At 38.5% G+C, this 27,729-nt stretch overlaps 1 protein-coding gene across 1 annotated transcript in view; it reads right to left on the bottom strand.

The window, feature by feature from the left end:
• Positions 1–27,729, bottom strand: part of GRHL2 (grainyhead like transcription factor 2) — a 759,972-nt gene that overhangs the window by 54,270 nt on the left and 677,973 nt on the right. The window contains exon 10 of the mRNA XM_044065661.1: positions 21,314–21,401. Within this exon, the coding sequence (XP_043921596.1) occupies positions 21,314–21,401 (88 nt within the window). The remainder of the gene's footprint in view (positions 1–21,313; positions 21,402–27,729) is intronic.

Raw genomic sequence — 27,729 nt, 5'->3', positions numbered from 1 at the left:
TCAGTTTACAAAACACCAGCTGGATCATTGACTGTTACAGACTTGATTTCCACTCATAAAGTCGGTACACATTTGGAGAAAGATAATGAGCTGGTTGTACGCAGTAAAGAAACTTTGAAAGAAGAATTTTTCCCTGTTCTACCCCTGGCAATCAGAAGAGACCACCCACTCTCCAAAGAACAGTCGCAGAGCAGGGGCAGGACCAAAAGGAAGTATCCACCTATTGAAGACGTATATCCATCAGTCAAGAAGATGTGGGTGCCCAAGAACTGTTAGTGTGGAACATTTCAAGTTGGATACTGAATAAAACCGAACTAAGTGTTTTGCAGAGATGACTATCATTTATACCATCAAAACGAGGTGATTTGGCACAAACTTTAATTGACTTACATTGTTTTTGTAGGGATTTAAATCTGAGAACTTTCCCCAATGAATATATGAACTACTGTGCCTTTAGAAAACCTAGTACATTTACCCCTAATAATAATTAATTAATAGAGGTGTTTTTATGAGTGTGTGAAAGGGACATTTATGATATGTTTAGCAATACTGTTAACATGGATAAATTTTACAGTATGACACAAGATGAACAGCAAGCCTTGAAACAGCTTCAAATTGATATTAATATTGTGAAATGACCTGCCGATAAAGGTGGCTCTATAGTGGTTATGGATCCAGAGCTCTACTATACTTCTATTAAGAATCAAGGATGGTCAAACTTTTAAATTAATTACATACAGTGAAGTTAACAGCCATATCTAGGAATATGAGAATGTGATAAAGGCATGCTTTGAAAATGGTGATATTAGTAAAGAAATATTTGACTACTTAAGGCCAGAGATGCCTACTATCCCCTCTTTATACGGCATGCCTATGATACATAAGCATCCTACACTTCCACCATTTTGACTGATAGTCGCAGGTTGGGATTGGATAACGAAACCTGCTTCCATCTATTTAGAAAATTATTTAAATGTAATTTTGAGGGACTATGAGTATATGTTACTCAATACTAGACAGTTCTGTTAGGATCTATATCAATGTATGAAAACACTACCTTTAGATAAGAACTTTTATATGGTGACTATTGATGTAAAGGCACTATTTACTGTGATCCCTAAGACTGAAGGGATAGCAATGAAAAAACTGTTTTTGCTACAACACAGTAGTTATAATTTGAGTTTCATAGAGCTATTATGCTATTTAATGGAATGTGTGTTAGATTACAACATTTTTTTCATTTGATCATGGTTACTTCCTGCAACGTGCTGGCGTGGCTATGGGCACATCATGTGCCAATAGCTAAGCCAACATGGTGATGGGTCAAAGGGGGAAACCAGTGTAGTGTTATCCTCAATATATAAGGATGACTTGATCTTATATCGTCATTTTGTAGATGATATTTTTATATTATGGGGGAGTTCGAGTGACTGCCTAGATGCATTCCTGAGATTTATTGAGGAAAGTTCCTCTTTCTTTGTCTTTTTCCTCAAACAGTTCAGAAAAGGAAATTGAGTTTTTAGATGTTAAAATTTGTAAAGGAATTGATGGATGCTTATACACAAAACTGTATAGGAAAGAGTTTCATAGGTTTTCCTTATTACATAGATCAAGCATGCACCCAAGACATGTATTTGCTAATGTACTAAATGGACAGTATATGCTTATGCCTAAATTAAATCCAAGCGAGAGTGATTTTATATCTGAAATTGATAAATTAGATCGGAAATTAAGAAATAGGGGATATGGCAAAGGTGAACTATCTAGAGCTAAGCAAGCAGTGAAAAATAAATGAATGAGTGAAGCCAAACCATATTTTTCAGCTAATATAAATGGTATTACAAGGAATGAATCAAGTCACTTTAACGTATCTGTACCTGCAACTTTTAGAGCAGATACAGAAGGTATTAAGTGCATTGTAAGGAAGAACTGTAATATAATAGGAGGTGATTCGAGTTTGTCAAGATTTGTGGGCAATGAACTCAAATTTTATTATAAGAAAAGTGAATCATTGAAGAAATTACTATGTTACCCAAAAGGATCGAATACAAAAAAGACAGACTAACACCTAGTACAATGGGCACTAGATGTTTTAATTGTGCATATTGTGACTATATTGATGTAAGTAATAAGTTTCAACATCAGATACAGGTACGGCCTATAGTTTTAAAGTATACGCAGCTTGTAACACAATGAATGTTATATATTTAGCTTGTTGCCTACAATGTCAAATATTTTATGTAGGTAAAACAAATATGAAAATGAAGGAATGTATACGGGATCACTTATATTGCACACATAAAGAACTTAGTTATAGTGCCCTAGCTAAACATACCCTGAAGGAGGGGAAAGAACACCAGTTTAGATTTATGGTAATGGAGGTTATATTTGAAAGTGAACGAATGGGTGACATTACTAATATAACAGAAGAGCATGAATTGAAATGGATTTTTATGCTTAAAGCACAATTAGGCAGTGGCTTGAATGATTATATATCCTTAAAGCCTGTTTTAAAAAGAGAAGGTTAAAACGGAAAAAGGGGAGAACTGGATAACATATTATATTTTATTTATTTATTTATCAATCATTTTTATTATTTAGATTTTGCAATAGTATAGGATATGTATTAAGCTGTATTATTTTTAGCATTGTTTTCAATAGTGTATAATTTATTGCTACAGCAATGGGGAATGACATTTGATTGGCCTGTTTGAATTTTATGTGATTATAAATTGGTATTCAGTTGTGATGTAACATGTCTGATAAAGTGGCCAGTTCGCGAAAGCACTTACCATATATTAAATGTTTTATTTTACTTGCTGCCTCAGTTTGTTTATTTATAGTCTGGTCACCTCAGACATCACCTTGAAAGTTGTTGCAAGTTATGGTCATCATCGATTGCACAGGGAGTAGGGGTCATAAACTGCACAAGAATTTCAAAACAAACTGGGTAAGGGACACATGTCACAGGAGCTGTTTGCAGTGGATGTGCTCTATAGAAGTACCAAAGGAGTGAAGGTTTATTTTTTGCTTGTGACAGAGATGGAGTGCTGGGTGCCACTGTATGACCTTGACCTGGTATCACTTCACTGGTGAGAGGTAACAGGTTCTGTTGTGGTGGGGATGGTGTGCTAGCATGTGATTTGGACCTGGATGGAGTCTGACAGATATCCCAGGCCCGGAGGTAGCAAATGTTATTAACCATGATGATGGGGGGCAGACTTTATTAACAGCTCCAGACATGGCCCCTTGTGAAGGCCCATGTACACATCCACCTCAGGTATGTATCCAACCCAGCCACAGCAAATAATTCAGGCAAACATGATGGCACTTGCAGTCCTACACATGGAGGTGCAAATTGCAGCAGTGTGTGCCAACCTAACTCTCACTAAGCTAGTCATTTCCAGGAGTCTGGGCTCCACTTCCCATTACATGTGTTCCATATGCTCAAGGAGCTCATGGTGGTACCAAACAGCAGCCTCACAAATGCTATTCAATGCGCCTGCAAGATCCATTGTGGACTGTCTGGAAGCAGACCGTGCCTGGATGACAGTCTTGCAGATCTGCTAATTTATCCCAGATGCCACATATATGTTGGGATAACTGTAAGGTGTGAAGGCAGTGGGTATCTCTGTGGTTCCAGCATACCATGCAGATGCCCAAACAAGAAACATGATAACATGACTTGATCAGTGCACCAACCCAGTAACCAAAATGTAAACAAAATATGTAAACAATGGAATTAATGGTGAAATTACGGTTTACTCATAGTGTCTTCAGTGATTCCACAACCTTGTTGCAGGCCTGATGTGCCCATGAAGACACATGTACACCATACCAGCTGTGGTATGTTATAGTCACTATGTGCAGTAACAGTTTAGGCAAGCATTTGCTAGGCATTAACAACCTTCTGTCTCACCTACTGAGACAGAGGAGAGCAGGGTTATCTTGACACTAACATGAACATTGCCAGCAGGAATAAATTTTGAATTATTCCCCCTTCCCAGGAACACAAAGAACTTCTCCACATCCATTATTCTAGTGCACAATGGTGGCCCAACTCTTGTTATGGAGCGCTCACTCTCAATGTTACTATCCTTCTGCTCAGCATGGCTAATAATATCAGGGAGGTGACAGTGACATACTGGCCCCATGTGCTGTTGTGTCCATCCCCAACATTCTTGTGCTGCAGCACAGACTGTCACACGTAATCTCTCAGTGGTTGGTCTGCCCTACTGTCCCCACCAAGAAAAACCCATTTTGCCCGATAGCCTACAGCAAGGATATCATTTTTGGCATTACTGACATTTTCGCGCTACTGTCAGCCTTGTTCTCTGGGTATGCTGACTCCTGTTTAAACATACAAGAATGCACATTGTGATTGCTACAGACACATGTAAAAGTAATGTGACTGTGCCTGTTATAGGTAGGCACATAATTATTAGCCATGCTGAGCAGAAGGCGATGTGTTACTTTGCAGCATACTAATTCTTGATACAGGCTAGCCTGAAACAAAGATTGCTGATATGGCTTGGTAACTAATAATCATGTATTCCATATTCCTCCAGACAGTTAGCCAGCCTCCAGCTAAAAACATTTATGCAACCATGGCAAGTACAACAAAACATTACTAAATCGTACAGCTATACACAGGAAACATGGCTACTGTTTGTCATATCACTGGTATCTGAGGACAGTTGACAGAATGAAAATATCAACCATAACAGTGAAACCTTGAAATCCAAGTGATAGAAATGGTGACAAACTCCCTGCAGAGTACTGTTCATTTTTGTGGGTTGAATGTGAACATAATGTCAGTGGTGATATAGACTGTACAATATTACACCCCTTTACATATTACATAGGCAAATAAGAGCTGGTACTAAAACTATTTCTGAACTGCCTGATTATGCTTTTGTGCATTACAGTCTTACTACACAGCTCCTGTATGAGGGTCATGTATGTCAAGGCTGGTGCATGAGATGTTCATATGGCCACCCATTTGCATAAGTGAGCAGTGAACAGTTATATGGAATGCGATTCAGGAATGTGCATACTTCTGTGCACAGCTGCCATTTGATTAAGCTAGTGGAATAACTTAATTCTTAAGCTCCAGCTACCCTGCATGGCATGAAGGAAACACACATATTTCAGTAATCTGATTCAGAGGTGACTTGTTTTCAATCAGACGTCACTCTTGTGTCAACTTTCCCACTGTTTCTTCACTTTGCAGCATCACCTATTGAGAAGGAGGAAGAGGTCCAGGCACCGTCACCATAGTGTCCTGATGATATGGCACATGCGGGTCTATATTACATGAATGAGCGATCAAAATGTCGAGTACAAGATACTCGTAGTCGGAGACTCCAAATGTTGAAATTTGGAGTTCTGAAATGTTTTTGTCGGCCTTCCTAGTGAGTGTAGCATGTGACGTAAACATGCTACACTGTTTGGAATGGCTACATAACAGGCTGCTTTCTTTAATATACCAACTCCGAGATCGCTGTACATTGGGGAAAGGGCAATTTCCTGGTAATCGCTTGTGTAAGAAGTCGCTTTGCGATTACAGGGAAATTGCCCTTTCCCTAATGTACAGCGATCTCGGAGTTGGTATATTTAGTTAGGGGGGGCGGGGGGTGAAGCCCCCCACTTTGTTTTAAAAGTATGTGTGTTTCTATAGGTGTTTGAGTGTTTGAGTGATGTGAGTGTGTAGGGGTTTGTATGCGTTGGTTGTTTGTGTGTGTGTGTTGTATGTTAGTTTAGGGAAGGTGTGGGACAAACAATCTTTCAATTTTGTATTTTTCAGGGTTTTTGGGTTTCGATTACATGAACAAGCGATCAAAGTGTGTTGAGTATGTTGTACTCGACATCATTCATGTAATACAGACCTGGCACATGCTGGGTCTGCTACTGTAGAGGTGCTGACCAGTTCAACATGTTCTCTTTTTGTTGAGTTAATTGACTTTAATATTTTTGATCCTTTTTATCAACATAAGACTGGAGTCCTAAAATTGTTGTAGGTCCTTTAGGTAGTATTCATCATTCCGCATATAAAATCTATACATTTCCATTGAAAGTTCATTTTAAATTAAAATTGTTCCATTAAATTCATAAATAGTTCAGTTTTGTCACATCTATGCATTCCAGAGCATTTTTGAAAAAATCAACTTAAAGCATACGTAACTAATGCAAATATTCAATAGCAATGTTATCAGCAGGAAGCATTCTTCACAGTGTCAAAAGCCTGCGCAATCACTGTCTTTCCATAATACATGTGGCTATATAGTATAATATATAATACATAGTATATTATAATGCACTGAAACCAAGAATTATATTTTTTGTTAAACTTTCACAAACAAAATGTCATATCTTGGAAACGGTGCAACCTAGACATATATTGTTAGAATGCTTTTACTAGCCAGACATAAGCTTTCACACGACAGCAAGACATTCCTCTCTGAATGAATGTTTATTGAGATATTTATAGAAATATGAAAACATACTTAATTGTATAATTAGCCATGTAAATAATAATGAATATCTCTTATGATGTGCAACATGCAGTGCAAAATTCAAAGACAGTTTTCTTCAACAAAATCTTAGGTTTGTCTGATGCCATGCAATAGTTTGTAAGTCAGTTGGTTTTTGAAGTCTTGAGTACATATGGCAATACTGATAATTTTTATAATTACTAACAAACAACTAGCAATATTTCCAGTATGATGTTATATAAATGGACATTGACAATGAATTTTCCCATCTGCCACCATGGTATTCCACACCATACTCTTCAGGAACATGAAGATCTCTCAGTTCTGAAAATATGAACGTGAATTTGGAAATATGAATAATAAGTGGCAAACTGTGATTTCTCCACTGCAGGACATTCTAGATTAACAGTCTTACTGTCATTTTGTTAATAACTCCTTACTTTTTGTAATACTGACAATTATTAGTTGGTAAATCATAAACCCAAAAAAGATCTGGGTGCCATGAGGAACTCTGAGTTTTAACTGGAAGTATACAAAAAGGCAATATAGGCTTGAATAAGTTAAAGGAATGAAAAAATACTGGAGTGGAACCCAACATAAAAAAGCTAGGATATGAGTGACACCTGTATTACTGCAAACATCATTCTGCAGTAGCAGGAAACAACAAAGAAAGTAGTTAAGTAACCTGATAAACCTGACTCAGTAAGTGAATATGAGTTTGAAAGTTGCTTCAAATATACCTAACATCTATAATGGAATAGTCAAACCAATGCCTTGAAATAACCTCTGACTTTATAAACGTTGCTTAACATTAATTTTCTGCAGTCATATGAGGGAAAAAAATGTCATTCCCACTCCTGAATCACAGATCATATGCTGCGCCTGTTATCTTAGGTCTGAATTAAGCGGCTCCAATATTACATTCACTTGTTTATTTGTTCACATTTGTTTACTGAGGAAGATTCCAGATGGACTAAGAAGCCCATTTTCAGTAAATACTCAGAGAGAAAAGCTCCATCACAGTACAATATAAATGATTTATTAGGATACAGATACAGAAAAAAGAATCACAGAGTGTAATAAAGTGACATTGTGAAAACAGCACATATAAACCATTTTACACGTCACAAGTGTGTGTTACAGAGCTGCTAATGGAAGTTGCATAATATTTAAATGTATACACAAACTGGGACAGCATAACACGTACTGTTGAGAGTAATACATATAATACTGGGTAGTGAGAGAGTCTTTATATCATACAGAGGGTAGTCATATAGGCATATAAGAAAGTAAATATAAGAAAAATAAAAAGGAAAGATCCATAAGATTATGCTGTAGCATAAAACTAAGAATTGTTAAAGTTAGGATATTCAATAATATGCCTATTTTATGGTAAGCTTATCAGACTTTACGATACATAGATTTTAGTAGAAAACATCTTCAGAGAAGTCTATTTTATACAGTAATGGCAGAAATAAGAGTTACAAAATTTATAGAGGATGAAATACAGAGTATAAGACATAGCAGTGAAAAGATGGGTTACGTTATTGAAAATATATAAAGGGCAGAATATGGGGAAGTGGGTATTGAGAGTAACATCAAGTGACTCTAGCTAAATAGATCTTTTTATTAAGTGGGTTTCTAAAAGGTGAAGGTTATAACGGCTTGTATTACAGTACTAAGCAGCAATGCTAAACACCCACAATGGTGATGTGCAAAAACTAAACATAAAAGAAACGAGGAACATAACTTAACCATTTTCTTGAGGTGATTTCAGCACTTGTCCAGTCTGACACTATATCTTAATTATTTTACGTGATGACCAAAGAAAAGCTAGGATACTCTCACAGGGATTATGTCTCCAGTCAGATGAGGATAGGACTTGGCATTTTCTTTCTTAGGTGCTGGGGAGGTAGATGCTAAGTGACCTTTCTAGTTCAGCTCCCTGATGGGCAATACAGACTACTTTGCTAATTTTTGAGAAATATATTTTGTGCAGACCTTTCCTTCTTTCCCTTCAAATAACCCCACAAACTTCAATGTCTTCCTTCTGCCATACACACCTCTATCTTATCAGACTAGCCTCCACTAGTTCTAGCCAGATTTGGTTGTTGCCAGTCTATGTTGGGTGTCTCCAAGGACCTTGTTCACTTCTTTTACATGGTCTGACAAAGATTCCTCTACATCCTTAGTCTTGGAACTGGATTTTAAGTAAAGTCTGATAACGTGGCATTTATTATTTTGTAATACAGATGTGATCTGGTCAAACAGTGAACTGTCTGCCTGGCAGATTATAAGGCCTGAATTAGTAGAAATGCAGATGGGATTTTTCAGTTGGCTAGATCAGGCCACGCGATGTGCCTTGCACTCAGCAGTACCAGACACTTTCAGAAGAACTTTTTCCTTCTTTTTCAAGATCTATGATCACAAAACCAAGGTCAGGGTAACAATAATTGCAAATCGTATTAATAATAATAATAATAATAATAATAATAATAATAATAATAATAATAATGTTATGTTTATACAGGGGAGGGGGCAAGGACAACTTGTAAATCAAGATAATGCCATATTTCCTGCGCTGACCAGAAGTCACTTACTTCTTATATCTATGCCCCCACCAAGCAGCACAGATTCATTTATTAATTTAGATGTGTTAACCAGGATAGAACACTAATCCTTAAAGGATCAATTTCAGGTTCAGTCCTGGCTTTACCAGAAAGGCTCATCCAGACTCTGCTACACTTTGCTGTGAAGGAAAGGTTAGTTTGCTGTTATTTTTTGTATTTCTGTATTGCCTTTCTATATTTTGAATACTGTAGTTTGTTTTCTTTACCTTGTGTTTTGCTTGCATTCTGTTTAACAGCATATTAAAACTTCAAAAGAGACCACAGCTCTCTCTGTTCTGAGTCAGGCAGAAATAAGAACTGATTAATTAAGGACTCATTCATAAGACAGAAAAGGTCACTTAAGGTTAATCACTTGTTAACAGAGGGGGTGGAGCTAGGAACTAAAATTTCTATTTAAGGAGTAAACTAAAACATTTCAGAGCTTTACCAGAAAGGCTCATCCAGACTCTACTACACTTTGCTGTGAAGGAAAGGTTAGTTTGCTGTTATTTTTGTATTTCTGTATTGCCTTTCTATATTTTGAATACTGTAGTTTGTTTTCTTTACCTTGTGTTTTGCTTGCATTCTGTTTAACAGCATATTAAAACTTCAAAAGAGACCACAGCTCTCTCTGTTCTGAGTCAGGCAGAAATAAGAACTGATTAATTAAGGACTCATTCATAAGACAGAAAAGGTCACTTAAGGTTAATCACTTGTTAACAGAGGGGTGGAGCTAGGAACTAAAATTTCTATTTAAGGAGTAAACTAAAACATTTCAGAGCTTTACCAGAAAGGCTCATCCAGACTCTGCTACACTTTGCTGTGAAGGAAAGGTTAGTTTGCTGTTATTTTTGTATTTCTGTATTGCCTTTCTATATTTTGAATACTGTAGTTTGTTTTCTTTACCTTGTGTTTTGCTTGCATTCTGTTTAACAGCATATTAAAACTTCAAAAGAGACCACAGCTCTCTCTGTTCTGAGTCAGGCAGAAATAAGAACTGATTAATTAAGGACTCATTCATAAGACAGAAAAGGTCACTTAAGGTTAATCACTTGTTAACAGAGGGGTGGAGCTAGGAACTAAAATTTCTATTTAAGGAGTAAACTAAAACATTTCAGAGCTTTACCAGAAAGGCTCATCCAGACTCTGCTACACTTTGCTGTGAAGGAAAGGTTAGTTTGCTGTTATTTTTGTATTTCTGTATTGCCTTTCTATATTTTGAATACTGTAGTTTGTTTTCTTTACCTTGTGTTTTGCTTGCATTCTGTTTAACAGCATATTAAAACTTCAAAAGAGACCACAGCTCTCTCTGTTCTGAGTCAGGCAGAAATAAGAACTGATTAATTAAGGACTCATTCATAAGACAGAAAAGGTCACTTAAGGTTAATCACTTGTTAACAGAGGGTGTGGAGCTAGGAACTAAAATTTCTATTTAAGGAGTAAACTAAAACATTTCAGAGCTTTACCAGAAAGGCTCATCCAGACTCTGCTACACTTTGCTGTGAAGGAAAGGTTAGTTTGCTGTTATTTTTTGTATTTCTGTATTGCCTTTCTATATTTTGAATACTGTAGTTTGTTTTCTTTACCTTGTGTTTTGCTTGCATTCTGTTTAACAGCATATTAAAACTTCAAAAGAGACCACAGCTCTCTCTGTTCTGAGTCAGGCAGAAATAAGAACTGATTAATTAAGGACTCATTCATAAGACAGAAAAGGTCACTTAAGGTTAATCACTTGTTAACAGAGGGGTGGAGCTAGGAACTAAAATTTCTATTTAAGGAGTAAACTAAAACATTTCAGAGCTTTACCAGAAAGGCTCATCCAGACTCTGCTACACTTTGCTGTGAAGGAAAGGTTAGTTTGCTGTTATTTTTGTATTTCTGTATTGCCTTTCTATATTTTGAATACTGTAGTTTGTTTTCTTTACCTTGTGTTTTGCTTGCATTCTGTTTAACAGCATATTAAAACTTCAAAAGAGACCACAGCTCTCTCTGTTCTGAGTCAGGCAGAAATAAGAACTGATTAATTAAGGACTCATTCATAAGACAGAAAAGGTCACTTAAGGTTAATCACTTGTTAACAGAGGGGTGGAGCTAGGAACTAAAATTTCTATTTAAGGAGTAAACTAAAACATTTCAGAGCTTTACCAGAAAGGCTCATCCAGACTCTGCTACACTTTGCTGTGAAGGAAAGGTTAGTTTGCTGTTATTTTTGTATTTCTGTATTGCCTTTCTATATTTTGAATACTGTAGTTTGTTTTCTTTACCTTGTGTTTTGCTTGCATTCTGTTTAACAGCATATTAAAACTTCAAAAGAGACCACAGCTCTCTCTGTTCTGAGTCAGGCAGAAATAAGAACTGATTAATTAAGGACTCATTCATAAGACAGAAAAGGTCACTTAAGGTTAATCACTTGTTAACAGAGGGGTGGAGCTAGGAACTAAAATTTCTATTTAAGGAGTAAACTAAAACATTTCAGAGCTTTACCAGAAAGGCTCATCCAGACTCTGCTACACTTTGCTGTGAAGGAAAGGTTAGTTTGCTGTTATTTTTGTATTTCTGTATTGCCTTTCTATATTTTGAATACTGTAGTTTGTTTTCTTTACCTTGTGTTTTGCTTGCATTCTGTTTAACAGCATATTAAAACTTCAAAGAGACCACAGCTCTCTCTGTTCTGAGTCAGGCAGAAATAAGAACTGATTAATTAAGGACTCATTCATAAGACAGAAAAGGTCACTTAAGGTTAATCACTTGTTAACAGAGGGGTGGAGCTAGGAACTAAAATTTCTATTTAAGGAGTAAACTAAAACATTTCAGAGCTTTACCAGAAAGGCTCATCCAGACTCTGCTACACTTTGCTGTGAAGGAAAGGTTAGTTTGCTGTTATTTTTTGTATTTCTGTATTGCCTTTCTATATTTTGAATACTGTAGTTTGTTTTCTTTACCTTGTGTTTTGCTTGCATTCTGTTTAACAGCATATTAAAACTTCAAAAGAGACCACAGCTCTCTCTGTTCTGAGTCAGGCAGAAATAAGAACTGATTAATTAAGGACTCATTCATAAGACAGAAAAGGTCACTTAAGGTTAATCACTTGTTAACAGAGGGGTGGAGCTAGGAACTAAAATTTCTATTTAAGGAGTAAACTAAAACATTTCAGAGCTTTACCAGAAAGGCTCATCCAGACTCTGCTACACTTTGCTGTGAAGGAAAGGTTAGTTTGCTGTTATTTTTGTATTTCTGTATTGCCTTTCTATATTTTGAATACTGTAGTTTGTTTTCTTTACCTTGTGTTTTGCTTGCATTCTGTTTAACAGCATATTAAAACTTCAAAAGAGACCACAGCTCTCTCTGTTCTGAGTCAGGCAGAAATAAGAACTGATTAATTAAGGACTCATTCATAAGACAGAAAAGGTCACTTAAGGTTAATCACTTGTTAACAGAGGGGGTGGAGCTAGGAACTAAAATTTCTATTTAAGGAGTAAACTAAAACATTTCAGAGCTTTACCAGAAAGGCTCATCCAGACTCTGCTACACTTTGCTGTGAAGGAAAGGTTAGTTTGCTGTTATTTTTTGTATTTCTGTATTGCCTTTCTATATTTTGAATACTGTAGTTTGTTTTCTTTACCTTGTGTTTTGCTTGCATTCTGTTTAACAGCATATTAATAAAACTTCAAAAGAGACCACAGCTCTCTCTGTTCTGAGTCAGGCAGAAATAAGAACTGATTAATTAAGGACTCATTCATAAGACAGAAAAGGTCACTTAAGGTTAATCACTTGTTAACAGAGGGGGTGGAGCTAGGAACTAAAATTTCTATTTAAGGAGTAAACTAAAACATTTCAGAGCTTTACCAGAAAGGCTCATCCAGACTCTGCTACACTTTGCTGTGAAGGAAAGGTTAGTTTGCTGTTATTTTTTGTATTTCTGTATTGCCTTTCTATATTTTGAATACTGTAGTTTGTTTTCTTTACCTTGTGTTTTGCTTGCATTCTGTTTAACAGCATATTAAAACTTCAAAAGAGACCACAGCTCTCTCTGTTCTGAGTCAGGCAGAATTTTCCCTCCCTCCCACCCATTTAAGTTGTCTTGTTAAATACCACTGTCTTTCTAGTTGCCGCCTCTTATGTTAATCTGACCATATATCTCATTTCTCTCTACTTTCACTGGCTTATGTGAGTAATCACAAAACCATCACTTTTGAAATCCCACCCTTCAATTATTTAAATTTATTGGCCATCCTACAGTATTTCATAGTACCAAAATACAAAAGTAACCACCCCTTTCAGTCCATCTTGCTATTTTAAAAATAGTAACTCTCCACTAAACCTTAACTTTTTAAACAGGTAAAACTCAAGTTACCTACTTTCATATCTAACTTCTCTAGTGCACACTGCAGAGTGCATTCTTTTCAATCTTACCTTTAAGCATCCCTGTTACTAGCACTTTCTCTAATACCTAAAAGATCATCTCTACTTGACTCCAAGTAGACTTTTCTCTATCTGTTAAACCTAGCACTTGCTCCTACAGTACTTATTACCTTGATACGGCACTCTTATAGATAGCACCCCAAAAGGCAAACCCCCATTTCTCGGTCACCACGTCCCCGGAATCTCTTTTAAAGTATTTGTGTCTAGTCCTTCCAGCATGGCGAGCGATCAGTTGCTAATGTCCTCTCCTGCTCAGCTGGTGAACCTGGGAATATTGAGGCAATGTTACAATTGCCTCATGTACACAGACAACCCTCTCCTCCTCCCACAAAACACAAATACATGCGAGAGATGCAACTATACGGCCAAACTGGAGGCTGAGCTCTCTCAACATAGGACTGGCAAGACCAGTCAGGAGGAGAAGGTTACCACACACACTATAGACCCAGTCTCACATAGTACCATCACAACCTCAAATCATACACATAAACACACAAAGACATACTCGGCGGCTCTGATCAAAAATCTACCAAAACAGCAGAGGCCACCAAAGCAGACACCCAAACAACCACCACCTCAGAACACAACACCTGCAACACATAGACCTCACAGTCAGAGTGTCAAACAGTCACAGCCCTTAAGGCCAAACACAATGCCAGACACACTAGTCATTGGTGACTCCATAGTCAGAAACACTGACGTCCGCTCACCAGACTGAGTAAGGAGAAGGTCACAGTAAGCTGCCTGTCGGGCGCTAGAATCCGCCACATAATGCAAGCACTCAGGTCTCTCAACAGCAGGTACAAATATGACTCCGTCATTGTCCACGCTGGTGTAAGCGACCTGAGGCACCTCCTTGGACTACATGAAAAGAGACATTGAGGAGCTCTCTGATTATGTAGCCCAGGCAGGTATGACCCTGACCTTGAGCAGTATCCTACCTTCACCAAGAATGATGCCACAATACAGAGATAAGATGATCAGCTTTAACAATTGGCTTAAACTCTGGTGTCATTCAAAGGGGATCAATGTCTGTCTGCCTGGGATGACATGCTGGACAAGCCACGCTGCTTCGCAAGGGACGGCTTGCACCTGTCACCCTGGGATTCGGATATTGGCAAAGGCTCTTGCCACCCCATAGTGCCTTTTTAGGCAAGGCTCAAATTCTAAACCTACCACCCTAGAACACAAAAAGGAAAAAACTAAGGGTAATGCTGCTCAATGCCAGAAGTCTAAATCTCAAAATGCACACACTCGAGGCCCTTCTCAGTATGGAGAACATCGATGTCTGTGCAGTGACAGAAACCTGGTTCAAGGCTCCTGAGAGCACCCCAGCACTATCAGGTTTTACCTCTTATCATGCGTTCCGCCCCAAAATCCGGACAATACCAAGAAAGGAGGGGGGCTATCCATATTCATCAAAGACACCCACACCTCAAGACTGGTGGCAATGCACGATGCATCGGAGACCATCCAGGTGCAATTAACCATAGGCAAGACTGCTCTGCAAATTGTAGCATGTTACAGGCCACCCTCACAAACTCAGGAACCTCACATGGCCTTCCTGAAAACACTAGAGGGGATAAATGTATCACCAAACACCATCATACTAGGTGACTTCAATTACCCTAATATAGACTGGGAACACTACTCAAGCCCAAACACCCTAGGCCAAAAGTTCCTGGAATTCATAAACTCAAATGCCATGGAACAACTAGTCACCATCCCCACAAGAGGAGAAAACATACTTGATCTCATCATCACGAACATGGGAGCACAATGTTCAACACCGGAAGTATACCCCTCACTGGTGAGATCAGATCACAAACTAATCTCGCTGGAGGTCCTCATCCCACCCCACCTGAAATAAAAAGACCACAGTAAAGAACTTCTCGGCCGACTTCACACTTCTAAAGACTAGTGTGGTCTCCTTTAAGGCCCCGAGCCGACGGAAAACAGTACTCAAGCCGCTGAATCACTTACAAATGCCTTCTACCAGCACCTGCAGGACTGCATGGATAAGGCAATCCCAAGCAAAACAAAGACTCTTTGTACCAAAGGCAAGCGTCCACTCTGGTGGACCCCAGCCATAAACAAACTCTACAACAAAAGGAGGAAGCTACTACAAGATAGAGCAAAATCCTTAAAAGGTAAGACACCCTTGATCACTATAAGTAAAAACTAAGAGCTCTCATAAAATCATCCAAAGCAAATTTTGAGAGAAAAATAGCTAAAGACTCAAAAGACAATCATAAGGCCTTCTTTAGCTATGTTAGAAACCTGGGAGGAAACTCCCAGATATGCTCAGAACTAGTTCAAAATGATGTGAAGATTACTGATCCTACAGACATTGCCAACATACTGGCTGACAGGTTCAGTGCAAACTTCTCCCCTCCCTGACAAAAGGAGAGATATCTATACCAAGCGATTGCAGCCCCCCCAAACATCTCCAATGCCCAAGTGAGAACTGCACTCTCCAAAGCAAAAAACACAGCATCCATGGGACCTGATGGTGTCCCCGGCTGTGTGCTCCACGAACTCAATGAGGAATTAAACCCACAGCTAGGACAGCTGTTTAATCATAGTCTTACCTCTGGATACGTACCCAGGGAGTGGCGCACTGCAACTGGGGTCCCACTTCACAAAGGCGGTGCCTCCACCGACCCTGGAAATTACCGGCCCATTAGCTTGACAAGCCTTATCTGCAAAGCCATGGAGAGGATCATAATGGACCTCATAAATAAAGACATAGGGAATTTGCAGACTTTGGATCCATCCCAGTTTGGCTTTGTCAAAGGCAGATCATGCCTTCTAAACTTGGTTGACTTTTTCGAAACAGTCACCAAAGCCATTGATGAGGGAAAGGCAGTCCATACAGCCTACCTCGATCTGGCGAAGGCCTTTGATACAATACCCCACTCGGGTATCATTGAAAAACTCATCAGCTTAAATGTTAACCCATACATCACAAGATGGGTTGCAAACTGGCTGAGTGACAGAACCCACAGGGTCAGAGTTGCTGGCGCCATGTCAGACTCAAAGCCTGTCACAAGTGGTGTACCACAGGGCTCAGTCCTGGGCCCACTCTTGTTTGGCATCTACTTTTCCAGTACAAGCAAACACAGGAGGGTTATGGCTGACAAAGTTTGCAGATGACTGCAAACTGGGCGCCATAGTAGAAAACACATCTGACACAGATATCCTTCAGAAGGGTCTCACAGAAACGGATAACTGGTGCCAGAGCCATGGCCTAAAGTTAAATGCCAAAAATGCATAGTCATACCCTTCGGGAAAAACAAGGTTACCCTAGCTACCAAATAGGTGGCAATCTACTGAGTACAGAAGAAGTTATCAGGGACCTGGGGACCCAGGTTGATAGTAGTCTGTCATTCGACACCCATGTAGCTAACGTAGTTAGGAAGACCTTCTACATTGCCCACCTTATCATGAAGGGATTCTCATCTAGATCAAGGGAGGTCATAGTCTCCCTATACTCATCACTCATCAGACCAATGATTGAGTACAATGCCCCATTCGGAATGTATCTGACCTGACACTTGCAGCAGCTGGAGAGGCCACAAAAGTTCCTCACCAAAAGGATAAAGGGTCTCAAACATCTGTCCTATGCTGCCCGACTGAAAGAACTCCAGCTCTATTCAGTCGCTTACCGCTTGCTCAGAGGTGACCTTTGCCTAACATACAAGGCCATGTCAAACCTAGATTTGATGAATATGCTTCACCTCAAAAAATCTAGATCCGTCAGAGCCACAAGGCGGGAGACTTAAACCTCGACACGGCTATTAATAGGACGTGCTGGAGGGATAGATTCATCACCCAAAGACTCCCTATGCTGTGGAATAAAATCCCGGTATATGTGAGGCAGAGCACCTCGCTGGCCTTGTTCAAGAGAAATCTTGACCAATGGATGGGAGATCGCAGATATACCCCAGGGATTACCTCAGTGTCACTGCTCAACAGAGGCACAGCAAAATAATGGGTATAGTTCCCCATACTAAAGGGGTGGCGTAAGCCACAAAACTATGGGCTAGGCTTGTAAATGCCCTCGGGCAGATAGCCTAGTATGAACCTATGAACCTATGAACCTATGAAACAGAATTGTATTGAAAAGACAAAAATGTATTATAACAATAAATAGATAGCAAAAAGTAATATCATACTGTTGTGAAGATTGGAGGAACATGGGTGAAGGCTGCCAGCCTAGTCAAATAGAATTTGATACATAATTCTATCATTTGTATAAATACATGTAAAATACAGGCTTGTGTTCTTAAATGAAAGAAAACACTGTATAATGTAAACTTCAAGATTGTAGCAACATTGCCATCTGCTGTAAGGAAAACTAAGCCAAGCATTTCAAATGTTCTTTGAAGTAAAATTATCTAAATAGTGGTGCTGAAGCAGCTGACTGAACACATTATTTCTATTGTCTTAACTTAAGGAATAATTGTTAGAGTGTACATATGAAATGTCTTTTATTGTTGTAGTTTCCTGAGCAGGTGTTAGATTGCTAAATAATGCAGTTTGTTGGCCTAGGAACTTCAGACTAAGTGTCAAAATTATGTAATTTGGGAGGGCCTAGCAAATATGTTTGTTAGTGAGTTTAAAAACTATTGTACAGAGAGAGACTGTGAGCATTTTGATCTGGATATCCCACTTATCAGCACTCTGCCTGTTATCTTATGTAAGTAGTGTCTTAGAAATATGTTTTCTTGTAGTAATAGCTAGGAACTTAGAAGAAAGTTAGACAAGTGTTTTTCTGTTATACCAGAACTTTCCTACTGTATTGTTTCAGGTTTCTGTGTGATCTCTGAACTCTTAGATATCACTGTGATGTAGTAGTATTGTCTTGTGTTTTCATTATTTATTATTAAATATTTACAAAACCTTTACCAATGGCTGGTTTGTGCAGAGATAAGTAAGCTCTAGAGTACATTGCATATTTATAGAGTTTATTGTAATAAGCCACTCTAATAAGCCTTAGACTGAATAGTCACATTACCAATTGGATAATAATATTGCACAATAATAATTGGGAACCCTTTTAAGGGACTTTGGGTAGCTGATAAGTATTAGCTGGTGGTGGCAGAAATTACTACCGTATAGTCTGGGTAAAGGGGCACAGCTGGAGAATCTGTCAGCCTTTCCCAGGAGTGTCTGTGAAGTTGTATAAATACTTATCTCAAAGTGTATGTTGTGTGTCAGCTACCTGGGCAGGGACACGAAGCATTGGTGGGACAGAGAGGGTACTGGAGGTTAGCTTGCCAGCTAGGCTGAGATCTGGACCCTATAGCTGTGCCAGTGGGGAGTCTTATTGGGGACCTGGAGAGCAAGGGAGCAACCATCCCCAGACTGACTGTGATCTCTGTGTGCACTTAAGGGAAATTGTACTTTACTGTGTGTATTTGTTATCCTTTCCTCTTATATGAGACACCCTCCCTGGTGTTAGTGGTGAGGATTGAGGCTCCTTGATTGCTGGGCCAGGGCATGGTCATCACACATACTAACATTATGAGATTATCAATCTGCTAGTCATTCCAATGTTTTGATTGCAAGCCTCTGGAAAAGCTTTTTTTTTTTTTTTTGCATAACTGGCAGGTTTCCTGTGGATTTAATTACCTTCCCTGACAAAGATTTTTGAGGTTGAGCCTCATTTAGGGAGGCTGTAAAGTGCCAATGCAATAGGTTAAAAGTTACAGAAGATGAAATATTCCTGTTACTATCTACATAACCCACAGGTTAAATGTTGGAGTACAAATGCAGCATTATGCTCATTTCAGTCTTGTACTGATGCCATACAAATGTTTGGAGGGCAAAGAGCTAAAATGAAAGACTACATTCAAATCCCTATTAGATAAGAGTGACTGAGTCTGTTATAGCTCTCTGTCCATTCATCTCCCAATATGCACACTCTGATATTGACTTTGCATCAGCATATGTACATGATCCTCCCATGCAATAATAAAAAACACCCCAAAGGTGAAAACTGCCTGACCATTAGGCACAGTTCGATGATACCATGGATCTGGCCCACTGTAAAGGCTTAAGTTATCGCATGATGTCACTCAGATATTAAAGGAAAACTTCACAATAAAGTTGAATGAAAAATATTCTCTATTATAACTTTATACACTATACACATTTAATAAATCAGAATTACACATAGTGTTTCTTATTATTTTTAATTGCTTACTTATAAATAGTCTTGATGGAAACTGCCATCATGATATGATTTTGTTTTCTAGTAGCTTTGTCCTCCTGTCAAAATTCAGGTTAGGTCCCTATAATATGACATTGCCTAGACATTGTAAAATATTTTTTCCACCATTCAGTTATGTTGATACTGCTCTGAGCCACAAGGTTTTACATAGTCTATGGAGTTTTACCTCCATTTAGTCACAGGATTTTACACAGCCTATAAAAGCAGAGTCAGAGTTTTCTTTTAACTGAATTCTCGGATACCTTAATTGCTCATTTGCATTTCCACAATATACAGTAAAACATTAGGACACAGGGTTGTCAAATAATCAGAGTTGTAGTCCTTAACAACATTTCAACTCTGCTTGCCTTACAGTTTTTTAGCTGTGAATATTGTCATCTCTGCTCATTTCTCAATCACTTCACAGAGCTAGCAATGCTGATACTGTGTTTGATTTTGTAGTTATCTGGATGAAAACAGTACTTCACCAGTCAAACAAATGAGAGCAGTTACCACTTTGTTTATGTAGTTACAGTACAGTTAATCCCTACTTTTTATGTAAACATTTCTCCAACAGCTTAATTTTTGAAAGGGATTTTCACTTTAACTGTTTATTGGACTTCACTGTCCTGAGCAAGACATGTTCTTGTGATGTAACATCGTGGGCAGTGAGCAAATGAGAAATGACAGGATTTCTGCTGTCTAGCTGAGGTCATACAGACTGAGACAAATTCCTTTTGAAAACAATATGACATCTTAATTGAACAAAAATGTGAAAGGGTACTGAAGGGTTTCTTGGCACTAATCACAATCTATATGATATTTACAGGGTGAAAAATAATTCTGGGATAAGGTTAACTACAACTGGAAGTCAGAATTTTCCTTTAATATCATTCTTTGTAAAGGCATTCTGCACATCTGACAGCAGGTACAGCTTTGCAAAGGAGCCTGAGGAAAACAGAAAGGAAACCTGGAAAATTCTGTGCCATGATGACAAAGGACTGTGTGTGCAATTCTGTTTATGTGGTAATACACATTTTTCATTTTCAGTTTTACACTGGAGCACTGTGGGAGCATCAGGGATAGCTTTATGAAAGACAGCAGAACCTCTCATTCTAGAAGCAACTGTATGACTGAATCACTACAGCAAAGTCAGTACATATTCTTGACTTCTGTCTCTGTAAACTTCACACACAAACAGGAGGAATGTGGAAAGCTGTAGGCTGCAGAATGTATTTTATTTTCAAATATGCAGCATCTCTCTCTGTTTTTTGTCTCTTTTTCTCTCTCTGTCTTTCTCTCTCTCTCTCTCACACACACACACATACCACACACACACACACACACACACACACACACACACACACACACACACACACACACACACACACACACACAGTGAGCGCACACGCAAATCTCCTTTCAAGGAACACCATACGTGCATGAGCCTTTGCAGCAGTCAGTAAACACATATAAACACTAAAACTGTGGAAAGTGTGTGGGCGGAAAAAGTACTTCATTTTCAGATATGTAGCTCCATCGCTCTCTCTAGGCACATTTACTCAACTTACTTGTGCTACACTGGATGTGGCTTCCTTGGCTTTTCCCTTTCTTCCTATTTTGTTTCCTTTCTTCATCTCGTATTTTTCTTTCTGCTCCCTTTGAATAAATTGAACAAAATAATCAAGATAAAAAGTAGAAGCAACACACTATGTCTTCTTATTACTTTGTACTCTAAACAAATCACAATATTCTTTTTCTTACTGTGAATAAACACAATAATTTCAATAAATTTAATAATTTATGACAGGAATATACAGTTTTTTTAATCTTACTTTACATAGTCAAAAGGATTATTTTACATTGTTGTACCAGTGGCTAAATTTGTATTATGCTCACGTTAAGAAAGTCATGATTTACAGCTAGTGTTAAGATACTGGTACAACCATACAAAATAGTACCTTTGAAAATCAGAAAGATAAGCCACATTTTCAGTTGGAAATATGTATTTAAAATGTATTCTTTAAAACTAGAACACTACCACTTCATGAATAGGTACACAACTTTACATATCTGTATTTGTATGCCTGGGTCTAGTTTACTTTTAGTCATTTTGTTGCAATTCCATGGGAGCAAAATAAACCAGATGTAGAATTAAATTGCAACAGACAGCAACAAGAAAGTTTATGAAGCTAAAATATCAGTTATGAATTAAAACTATTAAAACTCTGAGAATATTTACCAGACTGACACTTAACATCGTCTAAGCACTGGGACTAAACTATTTTTGAGAATACAAGAATGCAACTTAGTATAAGAAAAAGTGACAACTGGACATTAATTGATGATGTCTGATATACACATAGAATCTAAACCTTTATGTTTGCAAATGAAGACTAAGATTAATGAAAAAGTACACAGTAAAATACACAGCACTGTCAGTGCTCTGCATTGCATCCCCTGAGTCAGTATGTTTCTCTCCAGGTACTTCAGTTTCCTGTTTTATTGAACTATGTAGGTTTACTGCATATGCTAAATGGCCAAACCCTCTCTCTCTCTCTCTCTCTCTCTCTCTCTGACATAGAGAGTGGGGTAGAAGATAATTTTCCTTTGAGACCTTTATCCTTTCAGCTAGAAAACCCTCCAGTCTAGTGATCAGAGTACAAATACACAAACATAAAGCTCTCTACTTAGGCCCTGTACCTGACTGTGGCACAGAAAATCAGTGTAGTAGGATAGTTAAAAAATGTAACAATGAAAGCAATGTCAAACTTGAAAAGCTATTGTTAACAGTAAGGCTGAAAGCTTACAAAATTAGAGATATTTGCATCTTGCACAAAGGGATTTCATGACCAAGAGTGAAGATATTTAAGGGAATCTTGACCAGAAGAAGCAGTGGAATATTAGAAACCTGCCTGTGGATTTACAAAAGAAATACTAGAAGACTAAGTTTAGGCATTCTAGAAGAACCAGAGACCTGCTGGAGCATGTGCTTCAGAACTGTGTCGCGGCCTGACCTAACCCGAAATATCAGGGTCGCAGACTGCAACAAATTTATTTTGGGAGACTTTGAAACTGGACTGAGCCTGAAATGCAAATAACCAGGATTTTCTTAAAGCAGAAGCAGAAGCATGCTCGTTTTTTATTTCAAGTTAAAAATTAACTTTATTTTAGATTCTTCACTGCAAATAAGCTGTACTTGAACTAAAGAACTACTTTATATATATATATATATATATATATATATATATATATATATATATATATATATATATAGGGTCTACATTACATGAACGAGCGATCAAAATGTCGAGTACAACATACTCGACATACTTTGATCGCTCAATCATGTCATCGAAACCCAAAAACACTGAAAAAAACAAAACTGAAAGATTTTGTTTGTCCTACTCCAAACATACAACACACACACATACAACCAACTCATACAAACCCCTACACACACACATCACTCAAACACTCAAACACCTAAACAAACACACATACCTTTAAAACAAATTGGGGGGCTTTGCACCCCACAACCCCCGATAAAGAGGGGCTGTGCCCCCCCACACCCCCCTGACTAAATATACCAACTCCGAGATTGCTGTACATTGAGGAATGGGAAATTTCCTGGTAATCGTGCAAGTGATTACCGGGAAATTGTCCTTTCCCTAATGTACAGTGATCTCAGAGTTGGTATATTAAATAAAGCAGCCTCTTATGAAGCCATTCCTGACAGTGTAGTGTGTTTACGTCACACGCTATACTCACCAGGAAGGCCGACCAAATCATTTTGGAACTCCAAATGTCAACATTTGGAGGTTCCGATTACATGAACGTTCAATCAAAGTATGTTGAGTATGTTGTACTCGACATTTTGATCGCTCATTCATGTAATATAGACCCTATATATATATATATATATATATATATATATATATATATATATACATGTGTGTGTGTGTGAGTGTGGGTGTATCACATGCGCTTCTCTCATATACAAGAGTGGGTCTGTATATATATATATATATATATATATATATATATATATATATATATATATATATATACACACACTCACACACATACACACATACACACACACACACGTATATTCATCCATATAAATGCATATTCATGTGTGTGTGTGTGTGTGTGTGTGTGTGTGTGTGTATATATATATATATATTTTTTTTTTTTTCCTTCATTATTTCTCCTACCCACTGCATTGACCACCAATGGTCAAAGTTCATTAAAATGATCCACCCAGAAAACAACATTTTATTCAAGTGGAAAAGTCCCTTGCACCCCTGATGTAGGGGCCTGCACCTCCTAAACTACTTGGGAATTATATATACCTACTCCAAGATTGCACAACAGTGAGGAAAGGACAAAATCCCACCTCTCACTCTGTAACAATCCCCCAAAGTAAATGCTGGCATCCTGTGATGAACTGGTATTTTGATAAATGGATGATCTTTGAAGCATTGTGCTGTGCCACTTACCTGGAGGTGTGGGTATCCTTGATGAATATGGATATGCCCCCGCCTTATTTTGGTCCAGGTTTTGTGGCCAAAATGTATGGTATGAGTTGTAGCCTGGTTGTGCTGAGGTGCTCTCTGGAGCCTTAAACCAGGTTTCTGTTACTGCACATATATCGGTTTTCTCCATACTGAAGAGTGCCTCAAGTGCGTGCATTTTGAGGTTTAGACTTCTGGCATTGAGTAGCATTACCCTCAGTTTTTTGTTACTCATGCTATTTACGGTGGTAGGTTTGTCTTTTGAGCCTTGCCTAAAAAAGGCACTATGGGGGTGGCAAGAGCCTTGGCCAGTATTAGAAAGCCTAAGGGTGACAGGTGCAAGTTGTCTCTAGCGAAGCAGTGTGGCTTGTCAAGCATGTCATCCCAGGTGGACAGACACTGGATCCCCTTTGAATGACACCAGAAGCTTAGCCAGTTGTTGAAATTGATAATTTTTTCTTTATACTGTGGTATCATTCTTGGTGAGGGTAGGATGCTACTCAGGGTCAGGGTCATACCGGCCTGGGCAATGTGATCAGGGAGCTCTTCCATGTCTCTTTTCATGTAGTCCAGGGAGGTATGGCTCAGGTCATTCACACCAACATGGACAATGACAGAGTCGTATTTGTACTTGTTCTGGAGTGACCTGAGTGCTTGTGTTATGTGGCGGATCCTGGCACCTGACAGGCAGCTAACAGTAACCTTCTCCTTGTTCAGCCTAGTGAGCAGGATGTCAGTGTGCCTGACTATAGAATCACCTATTACTAGTGTGTTGGGTATGTTATTTTGCCTTAAGGGCTGTTATTGCATGTCACACTGGTTTTGTGAAGTATGTGTTTCATGGTTTGTGTTGGGGGGGGGGTGGAGGTTGCTTGGTTGTCTGCTTTGGAGGTCTTTGTTGCTTTTGCAGATTTTTATTTAAAGCCTCTGAGTATGTTTTCATGTATTTATGTGTGTTTTTTGCCGGTGCTGGTTTCATAGGTCTATGTGAGACTGGTGGTGTGATGCAAGTAATTCCCTTCTCCTCTTGACTGTCTGATCCAGTCTTGGGTTGAGAGAGCTTAGCCCCCAGTTTGGTTGTATAAATGCATCTCTCGCATGTATTAGTGTTTGGTAGTAGGAGGAGAGGGTTGTCTGTGTACATGAGGCAGTTGTAACATTGCCTCAAAATGCCCAGATTCACCAGTTGGACTGAAGAGTACACCTAAAACTGCCCTTTGGACATGCCTGGATAGATACAGTGAACTGTTTTACTGATTGGCTGGTAAAGTCGAATAGAGAGCCTTGTCCTTCTGTACAGTATGGGGGGGGGTCTAGTGGTTTATTAGTGCTTGCTATGAGTTTTGAGCAAGTGCCGGGCTGAGAAGTGAAAGATTTGAGTGCTTAAGTTGAAAGTTTGTCTAGATCGAAGGGAAAAATTGAAGAGTAGACTGTGTAGAGCCGGGAATAGTTATACCCTAGCTAACTGGCACTGCCCGGCATGCAAAACCAGGCAAATGCGGTTTTTATAGCAGGGAAATTAAAGAGATAGAAATTAGCCCAAAATGGCCAATAAACTACTAATTTCTAGGCTGAAACCACTCCTCTAGGGACAGATAGGCTGCTCAAAGCTCCCCTCTCTCACAGGTGAACAGAGAAACTTCCTTCTATCCAAGTAAGGTATGGGCAAACACAGAAACTTGTAACACAGCCCTGAATTCAGCACAAACCAGGAAAATGGACTATACTAGCTTAGAACAGCAGGAAACAAGTATATATATATATATATATATATATATATATATATATATATATATATATATATACATATATATATATATTTTTTATTTTTATTTTTTCCAGAAAATAAGGCAGATACAATAAAAAAACACTTTAAATGCACAGCAATGGCTATCATACTTGAGTGTGTAGCCTACAACAGTTAAACAGGTAATTTAAACACAAAAATGACTTTTTTAAAGTGCAGGCAGTAAAATAAGTACAATATGTAGCTGGAACAAGCTTTTTAAATCACAGAAACTCTAAAAAAATTGGCATTTTAGGCAGAATTAGCTAAAGGCAGCAAGAAAATGCAGAAAAATGATACTTAATCACTCCCAAGTCTCTCTTTTGTCTCTCTACTGCTGTAGAGCTCTGCAGGGCACCAGGCAGGAGTTTGCTGACAACTATGCACTGGGCTGCCAGGGATGGCTTGTCACTACATAGTCAGTACAGTGGCAGGAATGGGGTCCAGATCCACCACACCTACATCAGGGAATATGGGTGTCAGGGTGTCCTCTACTATAGCTGCTACTGCTGTTTGGCAGGGGTACTATGCTGTCTGAGAGTGGCATTATGCTGTCTGACAGTGGCACTCTGCTGTCCAAAAATGGCACTATGCTGTCTGACAGTGGAACTATGCTGTCTGACTACAGCACTGTGTTGTCTGACAGTGGCACTGTGCTGACAGTGACACTGTGCTGTCTGACTGTGGCACTATCCTGTCTGACTGTGGCCCTGTGCTGTCTGACTCTGACACTATGCTGTCTGACTGTGACACTATCCTGTCTGACTCTGACACTATGCTGTCTGACTGTGACACTATCCTGTCTGACTGTGGCCCTATCATATCTGATAGTGGCACTGTGCTGTCTGACTGAGACACTATGCTGTCTGACAGTGACACTATGCTGTTTGACAGCTACACTAACTTGTCTGACTGTGCTGGAACACAATGTCAGAATAATTGATTAAATAAAACTCACAAAAGCAAAGCTTTTGGGATATCTCCCTTTGTCAATGTATACACAAATTGACCACATTCAATGTCTTTATACTAATCACGTGACAAAAGACACCAGTCATCATTCTCTAACAAATTAAAAAAGCTCAAATCTTATAATTAGACACAGCAATAATTTCTAAATTTATTTTATTTATCATTTGTTAACCAGGAAAGTCGGACTTAGAGTGAAGCCAATTTTCAGCGGGGGCCCAGGGAGAAATGCTCCAGATGCATGGCTTTGTAACATGGGAGGAAACCAGAGCAAACCCACATGAACACAGGGAGGACATACAGACTCCACACAGAAGGCATCCCAGCTGAGAAATGAATCGGAGAACCTCTTGTTGTGAGGTGACAATGCTACCGCTGTACCACTGCGCTTTCAATGAGAATATGCTACAGTGAGGATTGAACTGGGAATGACTGTTCGCAAAGCATACGCTCTAACCACTACACTACAGCAATACTGTCTAAATATTAAACTAATGTAATATATAATAATATAAACATATATACACTATAATATTTCTACATATGAAAAATTGCATGTGATAAATATACACAAATATAAAAGTTAAAAAGCAATTCAAAAAGATTTTGTGTGTGTGTGTGTGTGTGTGTGTGTGTGTGTGTGTGTGTGTGTGCGTGTATATACAAATATTTGACTTTCTAAATTTTTTTATATTAACTTTCTATTTTTTTA

Source organism: Protopterus annectens, chromosome 3.part0 (genome assembly GCF_019279795.1).
Source record: "Protopterus annectens isolate FY-2018-M chromosome 3.part0, PAN1.0, whole genome shotgun sequence".
NCBI classification, from domain to species: Eukaryota; Metazoa; Chordata; order Ceratodontiformes; family Protopteridae; genus Protopterus; species Protopterus annectens.
Note: the sequence above shows the minus strand (reverse complement) of the source record. Positions and strands in the feature narration are given on the sequence as shown.